Genomic DNA, 19,684 nt, shown 5'->3' on the forward strand with positions numbered 1-19,684 from the left:
ATGTTTTTGCTTTATCATTATGGGGTATTAGGCTGTAACGTAACAAAATGTGGAATAAGTCAAGGGGTCTGAAAACTTTCCGAATGCACTGTAGGCACATGTGTCTTTCCAAATAATGTCCAATCAATTGAATAAACCACAGGTGGACTCCAATCAAGTTGTAGAAACATCAAGGATGATCAATGAAAACAGGATGCACCTGAGCTCAATTGAGTCATCGCAAGGGTCTGAATACTTAAGCAAATCAGTTTTTTTTCTTTAAATAAAATGTGCAAAAATAACTTTGCACTTTGTCATTATGAAGTATTGTGTGTAGATTGAGAGAGGATATTAATTTAATCCATTTTAGAATAAGGCTGTAACGTAACAAAATGTGGAAAAAGTCAAGGGGTCTGAATACTTTCCGAACGCACCGTACATTCATGCCAGCACCTTCAAGCTGGAGCATTTCTTCTATAATAGATACTAATCCTCCAATTGCATTGCCTTGCTTTCTCCACGTTATGTACTTCAGGGTGGGCATACATCTGACAAACCACTGAGTGTCCCCTGCATGTTTTATTTCAAATGTCTGGAATCTATAGCTGCAATGCTGTTTATATCTCATGTTCCACTAATATAGACACAGAACTGTTGGCATTTTCTTTATTCTGGAAAAAGAGTAAACATAAGCATGTATAAATACAACCATCTTGAGTTTCCAGTTGAAATAATTGCCGGTAAACACATGACAACCGATGGAGTATAGGCTACACGAACGTCACATTATAAATCCCAGAGTCCACATACTGTATCACTCACTGATAGTATGACTTTATAGCAAGACACTTTCATTAAGTTTACTGTCCTTTTCTTGCACAAACAAAATAAAACATTTTAAGAGCATTTATTAATTCACATGGCACATAGTTTTGAAAATACTGTCCAACTATAAGCACTAGCACTTTGGTAGTTTTGATCTGCGACAACTACACTGCTTTTTCATATAGGGATTTGCAATGCTTTGACAATTGAATCGAGGACTAATGGTATGCATGCCCTGTTCTATTTGCACACGTCAAACTATTACAGCAATGCAATAGGGCAGTCAACCCTGTTCCTGGAGTACTGCAGGATTTTTGTTCCAACTAAGGCACCACACCTGACCGAACTGATCACTTCGGCGATTGCATAAATTCAACACACCTCGTCTTCCAGGTCAGCTAAAGCAAAAACATGAAGTGCCTGCAGGACGCCAGGAACAGGGTTGCCTGCCCCTGCAATAGGGCATTTACCTAATACATCTTCTAATACAAAATCTGAATGGTCAATTTCTAGTGTGTATGATATGTTCATGATACTGTCGTTGGCATTTGGAGAACTGGACAAGTTGAATCACATCCACTCATTCCCACATGTACAGATATGCAAGTGATTTTTGTCTTTGACAGAAAGCTCTGGTTAAGCAAAGACCCATTAGCTTTGTTTGACAGAAAATGATCAGTTAGGCGCAGAGTAGGAACATTTCAAACCATTTCCAGAAGCCTCAGATATAAAGGTGTTACGACAGACACTTTCATGCACATTAAGAGAAACAAAATTACCTCTGCCATTTTTTAATTCCCACTTAATTCTCTCCACCAGGACTTAATCCCGACCTGAAGAAAGCATTGTACTTAAAAAAAGGCATTAAACAAATTATGAAGCCAATCACATTTTTACCTGTAAATCAGTATCTGTAAAAACAATGAAGTGGGTGATAAGGCAAGCTTACCCCACACACGGCATCATTGACCAGCACTGAATGCCTGTCCTACATGATCATCATGATCCATTCCACCATTCCAATCAAATGGAATGTCATTTGTGATCCGCTGTGGTGTGCAACGCATTCTGATTCCATCAATCAGTTTCCATACTAGTTCAGTCATAATATGGCAGTCTGGTCTGGGGACTCCTGACATTGCACATATTCCACAGAAAGATTCCCATAGTCAGAAACAACTTCCTCCATCCAGTTTCCTGTAGTTATTTAGGTGGCGGCTTCACATGACGGACCACTTTCTTCTCGTACACGGTCCTCATGGTCTTCTCTACCTGTTTGAGAAACACCTGGGGAATCCGACCACACAGGGTGTTGACAGTGTCCAGAAACTTGGTCTGGAGGGGATAGAACAGCGACTGGAACATGTTGTCCTCAAAGGGGTACTGTAAAACAGAATCATTGCAGGCCTAAGGGTTAGACACCAGTAGTGGTAGCTTATCCAACCTCATAAATCCACTGTGCCAGTGGCTTACTGTGGGTACAGTAGAAAGGGATGGATATGAATCAAATTGTCCGGTTAATAAAAGGCTTATCTATGGACAGCAGAGGGGGCTGATGTTGCGGTGAGACAAGGATTTCCTTATGTTAACATTTCCACAGCATTTCCAAGGAGAGAAAAGGACAGAAGGATTTAATACCAAGGTTGATCATTTTCTGAGATCCTCCCCCTTCATATTTTGTTGCCTTTGTCCCAGAGGATGTAACCGGCAATCTAGTAAAGAAACGTGCAGTTTTTAGTGAAACAATCCACTCAAATGAATAGATTATTCTTACCTCATGTATTGCATCATACACTACTTTAAAGGCTGGCTGCTTGTCATCATGATACACTCCTCGGTTCCCGTGGAGAATGGACACGCCTTCCTGTTCCGCTCCTTTACAGTTGCTCCCATACATGCAGTGATCAGGCCTGTAGTTCCACTGGCATGGGAAGGTGTACAGAGACTCTGCAAACACAGGAACACACCATTCATTACATGTCTGTTACATCAGATCTCTTCACAATGTCTCAAAGCTTACCATAGTGTATACTTTGACACCAGTATTGAAAAAATAAATAAACTGACTAGTACCAAAGACAGCATTTAGGAAAAAAAACGAATGACTTCAACCTACAATGATAATCGTTCAGAACTCATGTTTTGCTGTTCCCAAAACATGTCAATTATCAAAATGGCTTGCTTCACAACTAAAATGATTCTAGTCCTTTGAAAAATGCATTAAATCTTGGCTTGGGAAGAGAGAAAAACACCAACGGAGAATCCCCTTCAACCAGAAACAAGGGCAGCAACCTAGTCTCAGAGCATTTCGTATTATTCTGTAAGTAAAACCCGGGACACTCCTTTTAGTATGATGTTTGTATAGTATGTATTAATTTGTGGATGTCCATCACTTATTTCATATATGTTATGAATTACATTTCGTATTATGTTACAAATTTTCTAACTGTACAATATGTTGAATTTGCCAAACATGTTACTAATTCTAACTAGGTGGCTAATGTTAACTAGCTCGCCAACATTAGTTAAGCTGCGAGGTTAATGTTACGTGAAGGGTTAAAGTTAGGGTTAGCTAAGTAGTTGCAAAGTAGCTAAAAAGTAGTTAGTTGCTAAAATGCAAGTTTGAACTCGCAACCATTGTGTTGCTAGATGGGTGAGGGTTAAGTTTAGGAGTTAGCCTTAACTCTTCCCCTTTAACCTAGGTGAAGAGTTAGCTAAAATGGTTAAAGTTAGGGGAAGGGTTAGCTAAGTAGTTTCAAAGTTGCTCAAAAGTAGTTGATAATTAGCTAAAATACTAAAGTTGTTCGTGATGAGATTCAAACTCACCCATCCCATCCATCCACCCCACTTTCGTTTTTGCCTTAAGTAACCATCTGATAGAACCATATGAAACGTAACACATCACACTAAATGGAGTCTCGAATTTACGTACAGAATAATACTAAATGCTCTGAGACCAGGTAACGGGCAGACATAAAAGGAGAAAGATCAGACACATGCCAGAGACTAAAGTCTTTCCATGTTGGATGCAGATCGTTCACAGTGACTGGCTGCTCCCTCCACATGGCCCTTTAAAAAAATATATATGTATTTGGGGATGCTGCTAGGGATATGCTTGTTTAGCAGACAGGTTCCATTCATGTTGTCAGACAAATAATGCTCCTGCCAAGTCTACTTAAGGCTTTGAACACTTGGTACTTGTGACTGAATCTGCTGCAGCCGCAGGCTTGTTTAGTTCCACAGCATTGACCTCATTCAGGAGAGTTCTTTATTGTGGTTGTATTAGAGCAGGAAAACCAATAACGACACCTGCCTGAAGGAATTGTATTGAATTCCATACAAGATGACATTTATGCAACCACCCTTGGAATCATGTTTTGGGGAAACATTATAAATTGATGCAAGCCTAAGTACAGCTCTTGCTGTCCACATGAATGGCGGTGAAATGATATACCATTTCATTTTCGTATTTGTGGTGTGGTAGAGTGTACCTGGGTTGTAGTGGAAGATAATGTTGAGGAGGTCTTGGTCACCCCAAGTGATGTGGTTCTTGTACTTCTGGTAGAGTGGGTGGAGGAGGTCCTCCCATGACAGGCCACTGGGTATCATGCTGTTCTGGAGTATGAACAAGGACTGGTTTACTCCACAACCCAAGTAGCAGCTACACATCTTACACAACAGAAATGCCCGATTTGAAAGGAGCAAATTTACAGAGTTTTAGCCAAGTATTCCCCAAGTTACAATTTGTGATGATCTTTATTGGATGCAGGGAAATGCCTATTTGAGCTTGAGTGTGCTGAAGCACTGCTCTAATGTTAGTGTGGCACTCACAGAGCCTTAAATCATTGCCTTACGCTACATTGAGCACTCCCAACTGTTGAGACGGAGTGCCAATAAGTGCCATATCTTAAGCTGGCTGGCTTCAGACAGATATGATTGAATGATACAACTACTCTCCTTAGAGATTTAACTCAGAGGTGGACAACAGGGCAGAAATGCTCAGTAGTGAGTGACACGGGATAGGGAATATGACCAAAATGTTGATTGATTGATGATCCTTACTTTGAACAAAGTTCTTCGGATCCTTGTGAGGTTCATCAGCATGACTCCAGAGTTGACCCCGGTGATCCCATAGAAGGGGTGGCGTGCGAAGCGGCTGTACCAGCCAATCTTGGGGATCTCATGCTCTGGGGCCATAGCAGCAAGCTGGGTGGTGTTGAAGGCCTTGAGGAAACTCCACATATCATCCATGGGCCTGAGGAACAGCACATCTGTATCCACGTAGAGCAGAGAGTCCACATCTTTCAGGATCACCTGTTGTCACGACAATCATGTGTAAGTTACAATCAGAATACCACATTTTTTCCTATTCCAGTGACAGACCTTTATACATACAGTATGTGCCATCTAAAAACCGACAATGGCTTGAGGGAAGAGAGCAATCACAAAGCAATCTGTTCCTGATGAGAATCAAATATCACTTGGCACCTGCAAAGTATGTGGTTTGTAGAGAATCATCCGCCAATCAATCAAACTGCAGTCATGGATTGCTTACCACTTTTTACAATGGTGTAATGCAATGTGTACGAAGATAAAGCAATGTGTGTGTAAAGGTCAATGGGTATGAATAAATCCATATATATTACCATGCTAAGGTAATTGATTATATACAAATGTAATACAAGTAAAATCCATAATAAAAGGATACACCATTATTCTCTGGGTATATCACTCGTATGCTTGCGTAAACTAAGCTCATCCTATGTATCTAATAGAAAATGCATTGGGGTCAGAATGCAGCCCTGAGTGGAACAGAAATAGGAAACCGATAACCTGGACAATTATCTAAACACATTTGCTGATTAATATATATCTATATCAGTTTAAATCAGTGTACATGTTTGATAAATACGATATAGTACACAGAGAGGTGAGAGAAAATGTGCTGTAGCCTTACAGGGAGAAACAGCCTCTGGGCAGCGCAGGGCTTGAACAGCTTTTTCCATTCCTCTGCATTCCCCACAGAGAACGTGATTGGGTAGATACTGTACTGGAACTTGTTGGAGATAGCACGGTCCCACTGGCTCAGCTGAAAGAGAAACTACAACGTTACAAGACACCATCATCATCATCTGTTAGAGGTAGCGCAGCCATCACAGGGTGTCTCCTTTATCATTGCATATCTAACTTCCAAAGTAACAAAACTGCAACTCGAAAGGTTGAGTCAAGGTGTATGTGTATGTAGCAAATGGAAATATTCCTTATTCTGACACGATACACTCATGAGTGTTCAAGTCTTCAGAAAGTATTCAGACCCCTTGACTTTTCCCACATTGTTATGTTACCTTATTCTAAAATGGATTTTAAAAATCATCATAATCCTCAGCAATCTGCACACAATACCCCATAAATGACAAAGCGAAAACAGTTTCAGACATTTTTGCAAATTTATTACAATTTTTTTTTTTTTTTTTAAACACACCTTATTTACAGTGGGTATAGAAAGTCACCACCCACTTTCAAAATGTTCACCTTTTGTTGCCCACAGCCTTACAATAACCCACAACATGCAAGTGGGAGAAAAAAAATCTGAAAATGAAAAACAGTAGAATACCCTATTTGGATAAGTGAACACCCCTGAGTTAATACTTGGTGGAACCACCTTTTGCTTGAATTACAGCCATGAGTCTCTGTGAATACGTCTCAAACTTTGCTCACCTAGACTGTGCAGTATTTGCCCATTCTTCCTTGCAGAATTGTTCAAGCTCAGTCAAATTGCATGGTGACCGCTCATGGACTGCACTCAAGTCATTCCACAGATTCTCAACTGAATTTAGGTTGGGGCTCTGACTTGGCCACTCAAGGACATTCACCTTCTGTCCTTCAGCCACTGTACGGTTGCTTTGGCAGTGTTCTTTGGGTCATTGGCATGTTGAAACGTGAACCATCTTCAACTTCCTGGCAGAGGGCTGCAGGTTCTCAAGAATCTGTCGGTATTTTCCACTTTCCCTTCTATCCTGACAAGTGCTCCAGTCCCCGCTGAAGAGAAACATACCCACAACAGGATGGTACCACCGCTGTGCTTTACTGTAGGCATGGTGTTCTTTGGGTGGAAAGATGTATTGGGTTTTCGCCAGACATATCGTTTTGCGTTAAAGCCAAAAAGTTCAATTTTGGTCTCATCTGACCACAGCACTTTTTGCCACTTGGCCTCAATCTACAATGTGCTTTTTGGCCAAGCTTAAATTAGACTTAATGTGGCTTTTTTTGAGGAGTGTTTTTTTTTCTTGCATAGACGCCAGATTTGTGGAGCGCTTGTGATATTGTGGTCACATGCACACATTGACCAGTCTTTGTCATAAAGGCCTGAAGCTCCTTCAAAGTCGCTATTGGCTACTTGGTAGCCTGTGATCAGTCAGTAAAACCCACAAGCTCACTGCAGAGAAGAATGGGAGAAACTCCCCAAATACAGGTGTGCCAAGCTTGTAGCATCATACCCAAGAAGTCTGGAGACCGTAATCGCTGCCAAAGGTGCTTCAACAAAGTACTGAGTAAAGCATCTGAATACTTATGTAAATATTTGTTCCTTTTTTAATTATTTTTTATTAGCAAAAATGTCTATACCTGCTTTTGCTTTGTCATTATGGGGTATTCTGTTTAGATTGATTAGGGGGGGGACTTTTTAAATCACTTTTAGAATACTTTCCAAAGGCACTGTACACATCTAAGGAAGTCATGTCTTTACAGTAAGTGCAGTGGTGTTGTACATTGACCATAATGCTGCCAACTGTTGCTACAACTACGCCTAACCCAGTGAAACTAACCTAAACAAGAGGTAGCCGATTTGAGGCCCATTCTGTCCAAGCCTGAGGGTTACCCCCTCAAAGTAAACACTGCTATCACACAGAGAGGCCTACGATTTTCTGCTCCGTTAGATTCTGAAGCCCTCCATAATCATCAGCATTATTAAATCATTTGGCCCCAAAACAAAGATCAGTGGGCGGAGCTGTTCAGGTTTCTGTTCGACTAGGAGAAATAGATCGAGGCCAGAACCCCTTTTCACCCCTTTTCTTCTACCTCCTTTTTGACCAGCGCAGGCAGGCCAGACATGGAATGTTCCATCTCCTGCACATATGCTACTGATTTTAGGGTTTAACTAACTCAACTTCCTGGCTAGCATGAAGCCAATTATAAAAGGGGAGGTTCACATGCTACACAGACCATACCCCATAAACACTCAAAGGGCATGTAGCCTCACGCACGCATGCTGTTTTCATTTACCAGTATGTATACCTTCAGATTTACAGCTACACAGTAGCCCAACACATTGACTTTGTAAAGCTTGGCTCGTGAATAAACAAAGTAAAGATGACTGAAATGTCGCATGGGTAATGCAGTGAGACAAATGTCTGAGTGACAGGATCGGCCTTGAGATAAAAGGGTCTGAAGCCTGTAAGATGTTGAAGCAAGAGGGAGTTCAAAAAGCTTACATGTTTTTTTAAAGTTTTTTTTTTTAAACAAGCTCAGATCTGGTAGTAAATGTAGTATATTCCTGAGCAGCAACCAAGATATATGAGAACCATGAGTCTCTGAAAATATTCAATAAGGCCTATATTGTGAGAATTTGTGTTTTCCTTTTCCAGAAACATACCGTACCTAAAGCCTAGATCATGTACTCTAGTACCTGCCTGAGGGTACTTACCTTCTTTTCAAACTGAGAGGCCAAGGGGTCCTCCGCAAAGATGTGGAACTTGATCCTCTTGATGCTGAAGAGAAGGGCCGACTTGACCATGGTAAGCGTCTCGTCCAGGCGGTTCCCGCAGGTCACCACGGCCAGGTGCATGACTTCTTCAGCTCGGGCCCGCTTCGATGAGAGCCTGCCCAGTCCCATGTCACTCCTCTGTCTGATACAAGGGAACACACAGGGGCAACAAGGCTAAAGACTCTCAGTTTACAGAAGCCTCATCAAATAACATCCGAACAGCAGAGCCATGTCGTTCCAAAGCAAAGCTGCTACTTCATCAAGGACATATCAACGGCAACACCATGAGAACACATCTACAGCTTTTTTTTTTTAAGAGGCACGGCAGGAACATGACAGGATATGCCTGAGACACATACATTCCAGACAGCACGTCATCACACTGTTTCTACTGACAGACAGCTAACCAACACGTCCATATTCAAGGCCTTCGTTAAGACGTCCCTGAAGAGTGTTCAGCGTGAGCAGAACTCCCTCCCCCTGTACTGTAGGTCTGTATAGATCCACTGGGATTTGTTCTAGTGCTCAAGTTTCAATATCTGATTTTAAAATAATTCTCTCTGCACAGCAGCAGAGACTGCCATTAAACTCAAATGGATTCAGCAGAGTTGAATATGAAGTCTGAAAAATATATAATTTTTAAAGCTCAATGTAGAACTAGACCGAGATACTCAGAGCTGCACTTTGTATATACTGTATGGGCTGGGTGTTTTTTTTAATATAACACCTGTAAATGTAGGCATTAGCACGAGCAAAGAAAGAATGCAAACTCATGGCCACAAAATTCCTCCTTTAGAACAAAGCATCCTTTATCTATCAGTTGTGAAAGGATTTTGGAAAGGTGGGTTGCAGGCATAGTCTCCAAGCGTGACACTTCGTTTTCTGCATGGCTGAGGGACAATCATGCAACACAGATTATGATTGATGGCAGGGCTCAAGAGAAACCTGTCCTCTAGTCTCGGCTTTGATGGCTCTTTCAAGAACAATTCATGTTTATGAGCATGTACTGTGTACAATATTAGTAGGGGGAATGTAATAGGAAGATGCACATTCTCTTTTAATCTGCAACCTAACCCTAAAATGTGTTGTTCTATGATACATACTAAACTCAGCAACAAAAGAAACGTCCTCTCACTGTCAACTGCGTTTGTTTTCAACAAACTTAACATGAGTAAATATTTGAATTAACATAACAAGATTCAACAACTAAAACACAAACTGAACAAGTTTCACAGACATGTGACTAACAGAAATTGAATAATGTGTCCCTGAACAAGGGGGTGGGGGGGTCAAAATCAAAAGTAACAGTCAGGATCTGGCAGAGGTGTGGACTCCAGTCACATGACTTGGACTCGAGTCACAAATATGATGACTTGCAACTCGACTTTGACACCAATGACTTGTGTAACTTGGACTTGAGCCTTATGACTCGACCTGACTTGATACCCTCTCCCCAAGCCCAAATATAAAAAATGATGCTATTAAAAAAAAAAGTGTGCAGCGCATCAACTCTTCATTTAAGGGATTACAGTTTGAATCGGACAGCAGCCAATCAAATTGTACCAGCTGAGAAAAAGTTGTGCGTGGCAGTGCAGAGGAACGTAGGCGGGTGAATTCAGATGGAGCCCTTGGAAAGATGATACCCAGAATTATTATTTTAGGATATAAAGACCACGCTGTATCAACAAAAAAAACGGATTGCAACTTGCAAAATATGCGGGAAGAAAATTAGACGGAGACGCAACAATTTACAATTTTGTTCGACATTTGAAGCTGCACAAAGAACGGTAAATTGTGGCTAATATAGACGACAGCTATATAATTTATAACTTGGCTAGTGTAGCATGTAGGCTGAACAAGGCAGTTAACCTACTGTTCCTAGGCCGTCATTGAAAATAAGAGTTTGTTCTTAACGGACTTGCCTAGCTAAATAAAGGTCAAATAAAAAAAATAGCACTTTTTGCTGGTCCAGCGACGGTGGGTTTGTGCCCATAGGCACATGTCCGGTGAGGACCTGCCTTACAACAGGCCTACAAGCCCTCAGTCCAGCCTCTCTCAGCCTTGTGTGGACAGTCTGAGCACTGATGGAGGGATTGTGTGTTCCTGGTGTAACTCGGCAGTTGTTGTTGCCATCCTGTACCTGTCCCACAGGTGTGATGTTCGGATGTACCGATCCTGTGCAGGTGTTGTTACACATGGTCTGCCACTGCGAGGATGATCAGCTGTCCGTCCTGTCTCCCTGTAGCGCCGTCTTAGGCGTCTTGCAGTACGGACATTGCAATTTATTGCCCTGGCCACATCTGCAGTCCTCATGCCTCCTTGCAGCATGCCCAAGGCACGTTCACACAGATGAGCAGGGACACTTGGCATCTTTCTTTTGGTGTTTTTCAGAGTCAATAGAAAGGCGTCTTTAGTGTCCTTAGTTTTCATAACTGCCTACCGTCTGTAAGCTGTTAGTGTCTTAACGACCGTTCTACAGGTGCATGTTCATTAATTGTTTATGGTTCATTGAACAAGCATGGGAAACAGTGTTTAAACCCTTTACAATGGAGCTCTGTGAAGTTATTTGGATTTTTACGAATTAGCTTTGAAAGTCAGGGTCCTGAAAAAGGGACGCTTATTGTTTTGCTGAGTTTATATCTGGCCTGAACCAGTAAAATGAATGTTGTGAACACAGACCCAGCAAAGCCCCATTAAGAAGCACATGCTGCTTATGTGAGGTAGTCTGAGTGTTAGAATGACAGTACCAGTCAAAAGTTCAAGGGTTTTATTTTATTCGTTCTATTCATTACAATGTAGAATAATAGCGAAGACATCAAAGCTTTGAAATAACACATATGGAATCATGTAGTAACCAAAAAGTGTTAAACAAATCAAACTATATATTTTAGATTCTTAAAAGTAGCCACCCTTTGCCTTGACAGCTTTGCACACTCTTGGCATTCTCTCAACCAGCTTCACCTGGAATGCTTTTACAAAAGTCTTGAAGGCGTTTCCACATATACTGAGCACTTGTTGGCTGCTTTTTCTTCACGCTGCGGTCCAACTCATCCCAAACCATCTGAATTGGGTTGAGGTCGGGTGATTATAGAGGCCAGGTCATCTGATTCAGCACTCCATCACTCTCCTTCTTGGTCAAATAGCCCTTACACAGCCTGGAGGTGTGTTTTGGGTCACCGTCCAAAGTCCCACTAAGCACAAACCAGGTGGGATGGGGTATCGCTGCAGAGTGCGGTGGTAACCAGCATGGCTAAGTGTGCCTTGAATTCTAAATAAATCACTGACAGTGTCACCAGCAAAGCACTCCCACACCATCACACATCCTCCTCCATGTTTCACAGTGGGAACCACACATGCAGAGATCATCCATTCACCTACTCTGCGTCTCATAAAGACATGGCGTTTGGAACCAAAAACCTAAAATATAGACTCCTCAGACCCAAGGACAAATTTACACCGGTTTAATGTCCATTGCTCATGTTCCTTGGCCCAAGCAAGTCTCTTCTTCTAATGTGTGTACTTTATTAGTGGTTTCTTTGCAGCAAATCATCCATGAAGGCCTGATTCATGCAGTCTCCTCTGAACAGATGATGTTGAGATGTGTCTGTTACTTGAACTCTGAAGCATTTTATTTGGGCTGCAATCTGAGCTGCAGTTAACTTGAAATAACTTATCCTCAGCAGCAGAGGTAACTCTGGGTCTTCCTCTCCTGTGGTGGTGCTCATGAGAGCCAGTTTCCTTATAGCGCTTGATGGTTTTTGCAACTATACTTGAAAAAAACTGTCAAAGATCATGAAATTTTCCAGATTGACTGACCTTCATGTCTTAAAGTAATGATGGACTCTCATTTCACTTATTTGTGCTGTTCTTGCCATAAATTGGACATGGTCTTTTACCAAATAGAGCTATCGTCTGTATACCACCCCTAATCTTTTCACAACACAACTGATTAGCTCAAATGCATTAAGGAAATAAATTCCACAAATTAACTTTTAACAAGGCACCCCTGTTAATTGAAATGCATTCCAGGTGACTACCTCCTGAAGCTGGTTGAGAGAACGCCAACAGTGTGCAAAGCTGTCATCAAGGCAAAGGGTGGCTACTCTGAAGAAACACTTTTGGTTACTACATGATTCCATGTGTTATTTCATAGTTTTGCTATCTTCACTGATATTCTACAATGAAGAAAATAGTCCAAATAAAGAAGAACCCCGGAATGAGTAGGCGTGTCCAAACTTTTGACTGGTACTGTATATTCCACCCATCTGGAAACATTTGGACAGACTCAGACTAGCTCTGAGGGGATACAACAATAACTAATTATTGACAACAGAGAGTACTGTGCCTATGAGGCCTTGGGCTTGCACTGCAACAATCTTTTAAAAACTGAACCTTGAAAAAAACAGCAGTGACAATACAGCTTACCTTGTTCAACAAATCTATCAAAATTGACTTACACTATTCAGAATCAGACACGACCCACTACTACAATGAGCTGAAGGCTTGCTTGGATGAAGGCTGTGAGAAGGGAATTTCACCAGAGGTTTTGGAAAAAAATAACAAAAATGTGCTTGCTTTCCTTTCTGAATATGAAAGTCCTCCCCGTGTATAACGGATTTGAATAAAGTTACATTCTCTTTCAGTGAATCATCAGCCCTTGCCACGTGTATTCTGATAAACAGATTTTCCAAGTTACTCAACGCCAGCCTCTGCCCATGTCTCCCAGGAGGTACTTTCTCCCGCTTTCTCCTTCATTGGCTCACTCTCCTGCAAAAAATTTAGCTTTCCCCCCCCCTTGATAAGGCCCACATTAGATGTCCCTTAAAACCTTGCCAGGATGCTTTGGTAAGCAGGGAGGTTTCAAGACCTGCAGACAGAGAGAGCAGTCTTTAGTCATCCAAGATGACATTTAGCTTTACATAATGTCACCGCAATAGAATGAATACCTTGTTAGGGTCAGGGCACACCATTTTACAATATTCCAGACGATGAAGGAAAGTGTTTGTTGTGACGACAGTATCATATATGTACAATTTTCACTTGACTGAGAACTATGTGGGGAAATTCCACAATGATGAGCAGGGAAGAGTAACCAAAACAACATAATAGCATATCTTATGGCAATTCTATCCCTCTCTTTCACCAGAACCAACAGTCAAGGGCCTAAAGCTAAGGCAGATGTCTAGTTTTTTTTTTCTTTCTTTTTTCAGAGAGTTATGGTTTGTGAAACCTGCTTCAGTCAATTTCCTCCATCACCCCATTTCTCTTATCAGTAGAGGGCACACACGTGTGGGTGTGGTCACTGCTAGGACACTATGGTCCAGTCTGAACGCTTTATAAACGCTTCCAACCAGTTCAATGATCAAACAGGACAGTATTTCCCGAACTCGGTTCTCGAGACCCCAAGGGGTGCACGTTTTGGTTTTTGCCCAAAAACTACACAGCTGATTTAAAAAATAATCAACTAATCATCAAGCTTTGATCATTTGAATCAGCTGTGTAGTGTTAAGGCAAAAACCAAAACATGCACCGAGTCTGGGAAACGCTGGTGTTGGTGAAAGCAAGCGGTACAACAGAAAGTACTGCCTTTAGACTATCAAATCTGGATTATATTATCATATCCGTGATATAAAAAATATAATAGAAGACTAAATGTTTCCACCCCTGGTCTGAAATGGTGAAAGACGACAAACCATTGCCAGGTTATTATCCAGGAGGCACAGGAAAGGGGGTGAGAGCATGGGATGACATATTGTTTTGACCAGTAGTTGAGATCATCTACACTGAACAAAAAATATAAAAACGCAACAATTTCAAAGATTTTACTGAGTTGCAGTTCATAAGAAAAATCTGTCCATTGAAATACATTTATTGGGCCCTAATCTATGGATTTCACATTTCAATGGGAAGAAACCCAGCCCAGTCACGGACCAGGATGTCTTGCTCCCAGGCAGACTAAATAACTTTTTTGCCCGCTTTGAGGACAATACAGTGCCACTGACACGGCCTGCAACGAAAACATGCGGTCTCTCCTTCACTGCAGCCGAGGTGAGTAAGACATTTAAACGTGTTAACCCTCGCAAGGCTGCAGGCCCAGATGGCATCCCCAGCCGCGCCCTCAGAGCATGCGCAGACCAGCTGGCCGGTGTGTTTACGGACATATTCAATCAATCCCTATACCAGTCTGCTGTTCCCACATGCTTCAAGAGGGCCACCATTGTTCCTGTTCCCAAGAAAGCTAAGGTAACTGAGCTAAATGACTACCGCCCCGTAGCACTCACATCCGTCATCATGAAGTGCTTTGAGAGACTAGTCAAGGACCATATCACCTCCACCCTACCTGACACCCTAGACCCACTCCAATTTGCTTACCGCCCAAATAGGTCCACAGACGATGCAATCTCAACCACACTGCACACTGCCCTAACCCATCTGGACAAGAGGAATACCTATGTGAGAATGCTGTTCATCGACTACAGCTCGGCATTCAACACCATAGTACCCTCCAAGCTCGTCATCAAGCTCGAGACCCTGGGTCTCGACCCCGCCCTGTGCAACTGGGTACTGGACTTCCTGACGGGCCGCCCCCAGGTGGTGAGGGTAGGCAACAACATCTCCTCCCCGCTGATCCTCAACACTGGGGCCCCACAAGGTTGCGTTCTGAGCCCTCTCCTGTACTCCCTGTTCACCCACGACTGCGTGGCCACGCACACCTCCAACTCAATCATCAAGTTTGCGGACGACACAACAGTGGTAGGCTTGATTACCAACAACGATGAGACGGCCTACAGGGAGGAGGTGAGGGCCCTCGGAGTGTGGTGTCAGGAAAACAACCTCACACTCAACGTCAACAAAACTAAGGAGATGATTGTGGACTTCAGGAAACAGCAGAGGGAACACCCCCCTATCCACATCGATGGAACAGTAGTGGAGAGGGTAGCAAGTTTTAAGTTCCTCGGCATACACATCACAGACAAACTGAATTGGTCCACTCACACAGACAGCATCGTGAAGAAGGCGCAGCAGCGCCTCTTCAACCTCAGGAGGCTGAAGAAATTCGGCTTGTCACCAAAAGCACTCACAAACTTCTACAGATGCACAATCGAGAGCATCCTGGCGGGCTGTATCACCGCCTGGTATGGCAACTGCACCGCCCTCAACCGTAAGGCTCTCCAGAGGGTAGTGAGGTCTGCACAACGCATCACCGGGGGCAAACTACCTGCCCTCCAGGACACCTACACCACCCGATGTCACAGGAAGGCCATAAAGATCATCAAGGACATCAACCACCCGAGCCACTGCCTGTTCACCCCGCTATCATCCAGAAGGCGAGGTCAGTACAGGTGCATCAAAGCTGGGACCGAGAGACTGAAAAACAGCTTCTATCTCAAGGCCATCAGACTGTTAAACAGCCACCACTAACACTGAGTGGCTGCTGCCAACACACTGACACTGACTCAACTCCAGCCACTTTAATAATGGGAATTGATGGGAAATGATGTAAATATATCACTAGCCACTTTAAACAATGCTACCTTATATAAATGTTACTTACCCTACATTATTCATCTCATACGCATACGTATATACTGTACTCTATATCATCGACGGTATCCTTATGTAATACATGTATCACTAGCCACTTTATACTATACTATGCCACTTTGTTTACATACTCATCTCATTTGTACATACTGTACCCGATACCATCTACTGTATCTTGCCTATGCTGCTCTGTACCATCACTCATTCATATATCCTTATGTACATATTCTTTATCCCCTTACACTGTGTACAAGACAGTAGTTTGGAATTGTTAGTTAGATTACTTGTTATTACTGCATTGTCGGAACTAGAAGCACAAGCATTTCGCTACACTCGCATTAACATCTGCTAACCATGTGTATGTGACAAATAAAATTTGATTTGATTTGATTTGGAATACAGGTATGCATCAGTTGGTCACAGATACCTTAGGGGAATGGATCAGAAAACTAGTCAGTATCTTGTGTGGCCACATGCAACACGACATCTCCTTCACATAGAGTTGATCAGGCTGTTGATTGTGGCCTGTGGAATGTTGTCCCACTCCTAATGGCTGTGTGAGGTTGCTGGATATTGGCGGAACTGGAACATGTTGCGTACACGTCGATCCAGAGCATCCCAAACAGGCTCAATGGGTGACATGTCTGGTGAGTATGCAGGCCATGGAAGAACTGGGACATTTTCAGCTTCCAGGAATTGTGTACAGATCCTTGCGACATGGAGACGTGCATTATCATGCTTAAACATGAGGTGATGGCGGCGGACGAACGGCACGGCAATAGGCCTCAGGACCTCGTCACATTATCGCTGTGCATTCAAATTCTCATCGATAAAATGCAATTGTGTTCGTTGTTCGTAGCTTGCCCATACCATAACCCCAACGCAACCATGGGGCACTCTGTTCACAACGTTGACGTCAGCAAACCACTCGCCCACACGATGCAAAACCGGGGATTCATCTGTGAAGAGCACACTTCTCCAGCGTGCCAGTGGTCATCAGAGGTGAGCATTTGCCCATTGAAGTAGGTTACAACACCAAACTGCAGTCAGGTCAAGACGAGGACGCAAATGAGGTTCAATGAGAGTTTGTGCAGAAATTATTTGGTTGTGCAAACCCACAGTTTCATCAGCTGTCCAGGTGGCTGGTCTCAGACGATCCCGTAGGTGAAGAAGCCGGATGTGGAGGTCCTGGGCTGGCGTGGTTACACGTGGTCTGCGGTTGTGAGGCCGGTTGGACGTACTGCCAGGTGCTCTAAAACGACGTTGGAGGTGGCTTATGGTAGATCAATTAACATTCAACTCTGGCAACAGCTCTGCTGGACATTCCTGCAGTGAGCATGCTAATTGCACCCGCCCTCAACTTTATCTGTGGCGTTGTGTGACAAAACTGCACATTTAAGAATGACCTTTTATTGTCCTCGGCACAAGGAGCATCTGTGTAATTATCATGCCATTTAATCAGTTTCTTGACATGTCACACCCGTCAGGTGGATGAATTATCTTGGCAAAGGAGAAACGCTCACCAATAGGGATTTAAACAAATGTGTGGCCAAAATGAGAGAAATACATTTTTTGTACTTATGGAACATTTCTTTGGTCCTTTATTTCAACTCATAAAACATGGGACCAACATGTTGCCTTTATATTTTTGTTATTTATATATCTAGAAGGGCTTGTTTACTTTGAAGGGACAAATACTTTTTTTTTTTTTGCCTTTATTTAACTAGGCAAGTCAGTTAAAAGAACAAATCTTATTTTCAATGACGGCCTAGGATCAGTCAGTTAACTGCCTTGTTCAGGGGCAGAAAGACAGATTTTACCTTGTCAGCTCGGGGATTCGATCTTGCAGCTCTAACCACTAGGCTACCTGCTGCCCAATAAAGGCATAGGTCCTGGATGCAAGTAATTCTATAAGATATGTTAATGTATGCTCGTCAGTCCCCAGCGGTGTAATCAGTGGGTCTCCTTGGACTCATTTATACACCATATTGAAGACCTCTCAAGGTGACCACAGGACTTAAAAAGGGATAAACTCCACAATTATTTTTACACTCGAGCCTTTTTCTTAAACTGGTGTACAAACAATTATTTTGAGCTCATCATGCGATCAAATATGCACACAACTCACCGAATAGGTGAGAGACTACGTGCAAATACCTCTGCAATAAATCCAATCAATACATTGATCGGTCATTAAGAGAAATACATGTTATAATAAAAATACGATTTGAATGACAATTGCATGTTTGGTCCTCTCGTGACAGATAAAGCCATTGTTTGTTGGCAACGTCCTTGAATTGAGATTTGAGCCCATGTATGTTTTCGATGGGGGAGCACGTCTCCTGAATGAAGAGGGAAAGGATACGTGTGGACTCATTCCACAACTTCCAAAAGGAACAAAAGAAAATAAACCATATCGGTAAACAGATAGTAATGCAATCCGTAGATTAAAAGTGCAGAAATGACTTGAGACATTTTACGTCTTTAAATGCGTGCTAAAAGGTTGAAGGAAAAAAAAATAGGCGTGGAGAAAAAGCCAATAAATCACATCAACAAGCAATGATCCGAGAATTGCTTACCGCTTTGCGATCGCATTGCCTCCTCTGACTACTTTCGCTTCTTTTCGGTACGTGAGTGGTTGTTTCTGTAGAATGTGAAGTTCGAGAGGCTTTTTTGTCAACTTCGATGCTACAATGTTTCCAAGCCCAGAGGACGTTGGAAAATAGTAATCCTCCGCAACTTCTTTCAAAGGCGGATCGTCTGCAGCATTCCCCCCAAAAAAGTACAAAAGTAGAAAAACTCCTAAACAGACAGTGATCACAACAACTTTGCAGTGAATTCTCATCGTGGGAAATTGTTCTAATGATTTGGAGGAGCACAAGATATCTCTTTCATGTCTGTGAATTGGCAATAACGCCTAGAGTTTACATTTTGTCGTTACTGCTCTGTTGCATTATGCTGCAGATGATAGAGAGCGAAGAGGAGCTTTGCACATTCATGAACTCAGTGGAGGAGGGTCTAATATTATTTTACCGTAATCTCTATAAGAGATGTTTGAGGTCTCAAATTGAACTCATCCATCGCAATGCATCAAGTAACTGGATTTAGGTTTTTCAAAATTGGATTGATGAAAAATCTACCCACACCAGACAAACAAACGTATTGTGCTTTGATCTGGGAGAGCATATATTTTTGTGAATTAATGAGGAGTTTGTGGAGAGCATGCCATGTTTTTTTCAGTAATGAGACACCCATCTTGTGATATCTTAAAATATCAGCGCTGAATATCAATAACAGTTCAGATGTTCACACATCACTGTGTTTCATGGGACAGTGCAATTCCAGGGGACTACTGGGACTGTAGTCTACATAGTGTGATTGGTCAAAATACCACTGCAAAATGGTTTGGCCCTTAGGGCACACCACACTGAAATGACTATAGGTGCTATGCTATGTCATAAATGTTCAATGTTTCAGAATGGTATGAAATTGGCAGCCATTGTGGTCAGAAATAAATCCAAAGCAGTCTAATTGGAAATAAAAGCAGTTATGTCATGTAATATATCAGAAATT

At 42.3% G+C, this 19,684-nt stretch overlaps 1 protein-coding gene across 1 annotated transcript; it reads right to left on the reverse strand.

Moving 5' to 3' along the window:
- Positions 1-631: 631 nt before the first annotated feature.
- LOC139413345 (glucoside xylosyltransferase 2-like) lies at positions 632-19,084 on the reverse strand. Its single transcript, XM_071160592.1, has 7 exons — positions 18,691-19,084; positions 8,507-8,708; positions 5,762-5,893; positions 4,867-5,118; positions 4,296-4,419; positions 2,579-2,751; positions 632-2,187 (listed from the first exon to the last, which is right to left on the reverse strand). Exons 1-7 carry the CDS (start codon positions 18,954-18,956, stop codon positions 2,008-2,010), a joined length of 1,329 nt encoding a protein of 442 aa, XP_071016693.1. The 5' UTR covers positions 18,957-19,084; the 3' UTR covers positions 632-2,007.
- Positions 19,085-19,684: the final 600 nt, after the last annotated feature.

The sequence above is a fragment of the Oncorhynchus clarkii genome, chromosome 7, assembly GCF_045791955.1.
Source record: "Oncorhynchus clarkii lewisi isolate Uvic-CL-2024 chromosome 7, UVic_Ocla_1.0, whole genome shotgun sequence".
Classification (NCBI taxonomy): Eukaryota; Metazoa; Chordata; class Actinopteri; order Salmoniformes; family Salmonidae; genus Oncorhynchus; species Oncorhynchus clarkii.

Bases quoted from the DNA above. Each gene is read 5' to 3' on its own strand.
- LOC139413345 (XM_071160592.1), bottom strand. From the start codon at position 18,956: ATGAGAATTCACTGCAAAGTTGTTGTGATCACTGTCTGTTTAGGAGTT. The intron at 8,709-18,690 runs GTAAGCAATTCT...CCCTTGTATCAG, and splicing joins GGCAATGCGATCGCAAAGCG to ACAGAGGAGTGACATGGGAC. The intron at 4,420-4,866 runs GTAAGGATCATC...TTCATACTCCAG, and splicing joins TCCGAAGAACTTTGTTCAAA to AACAGCATGATACCCAGTGG.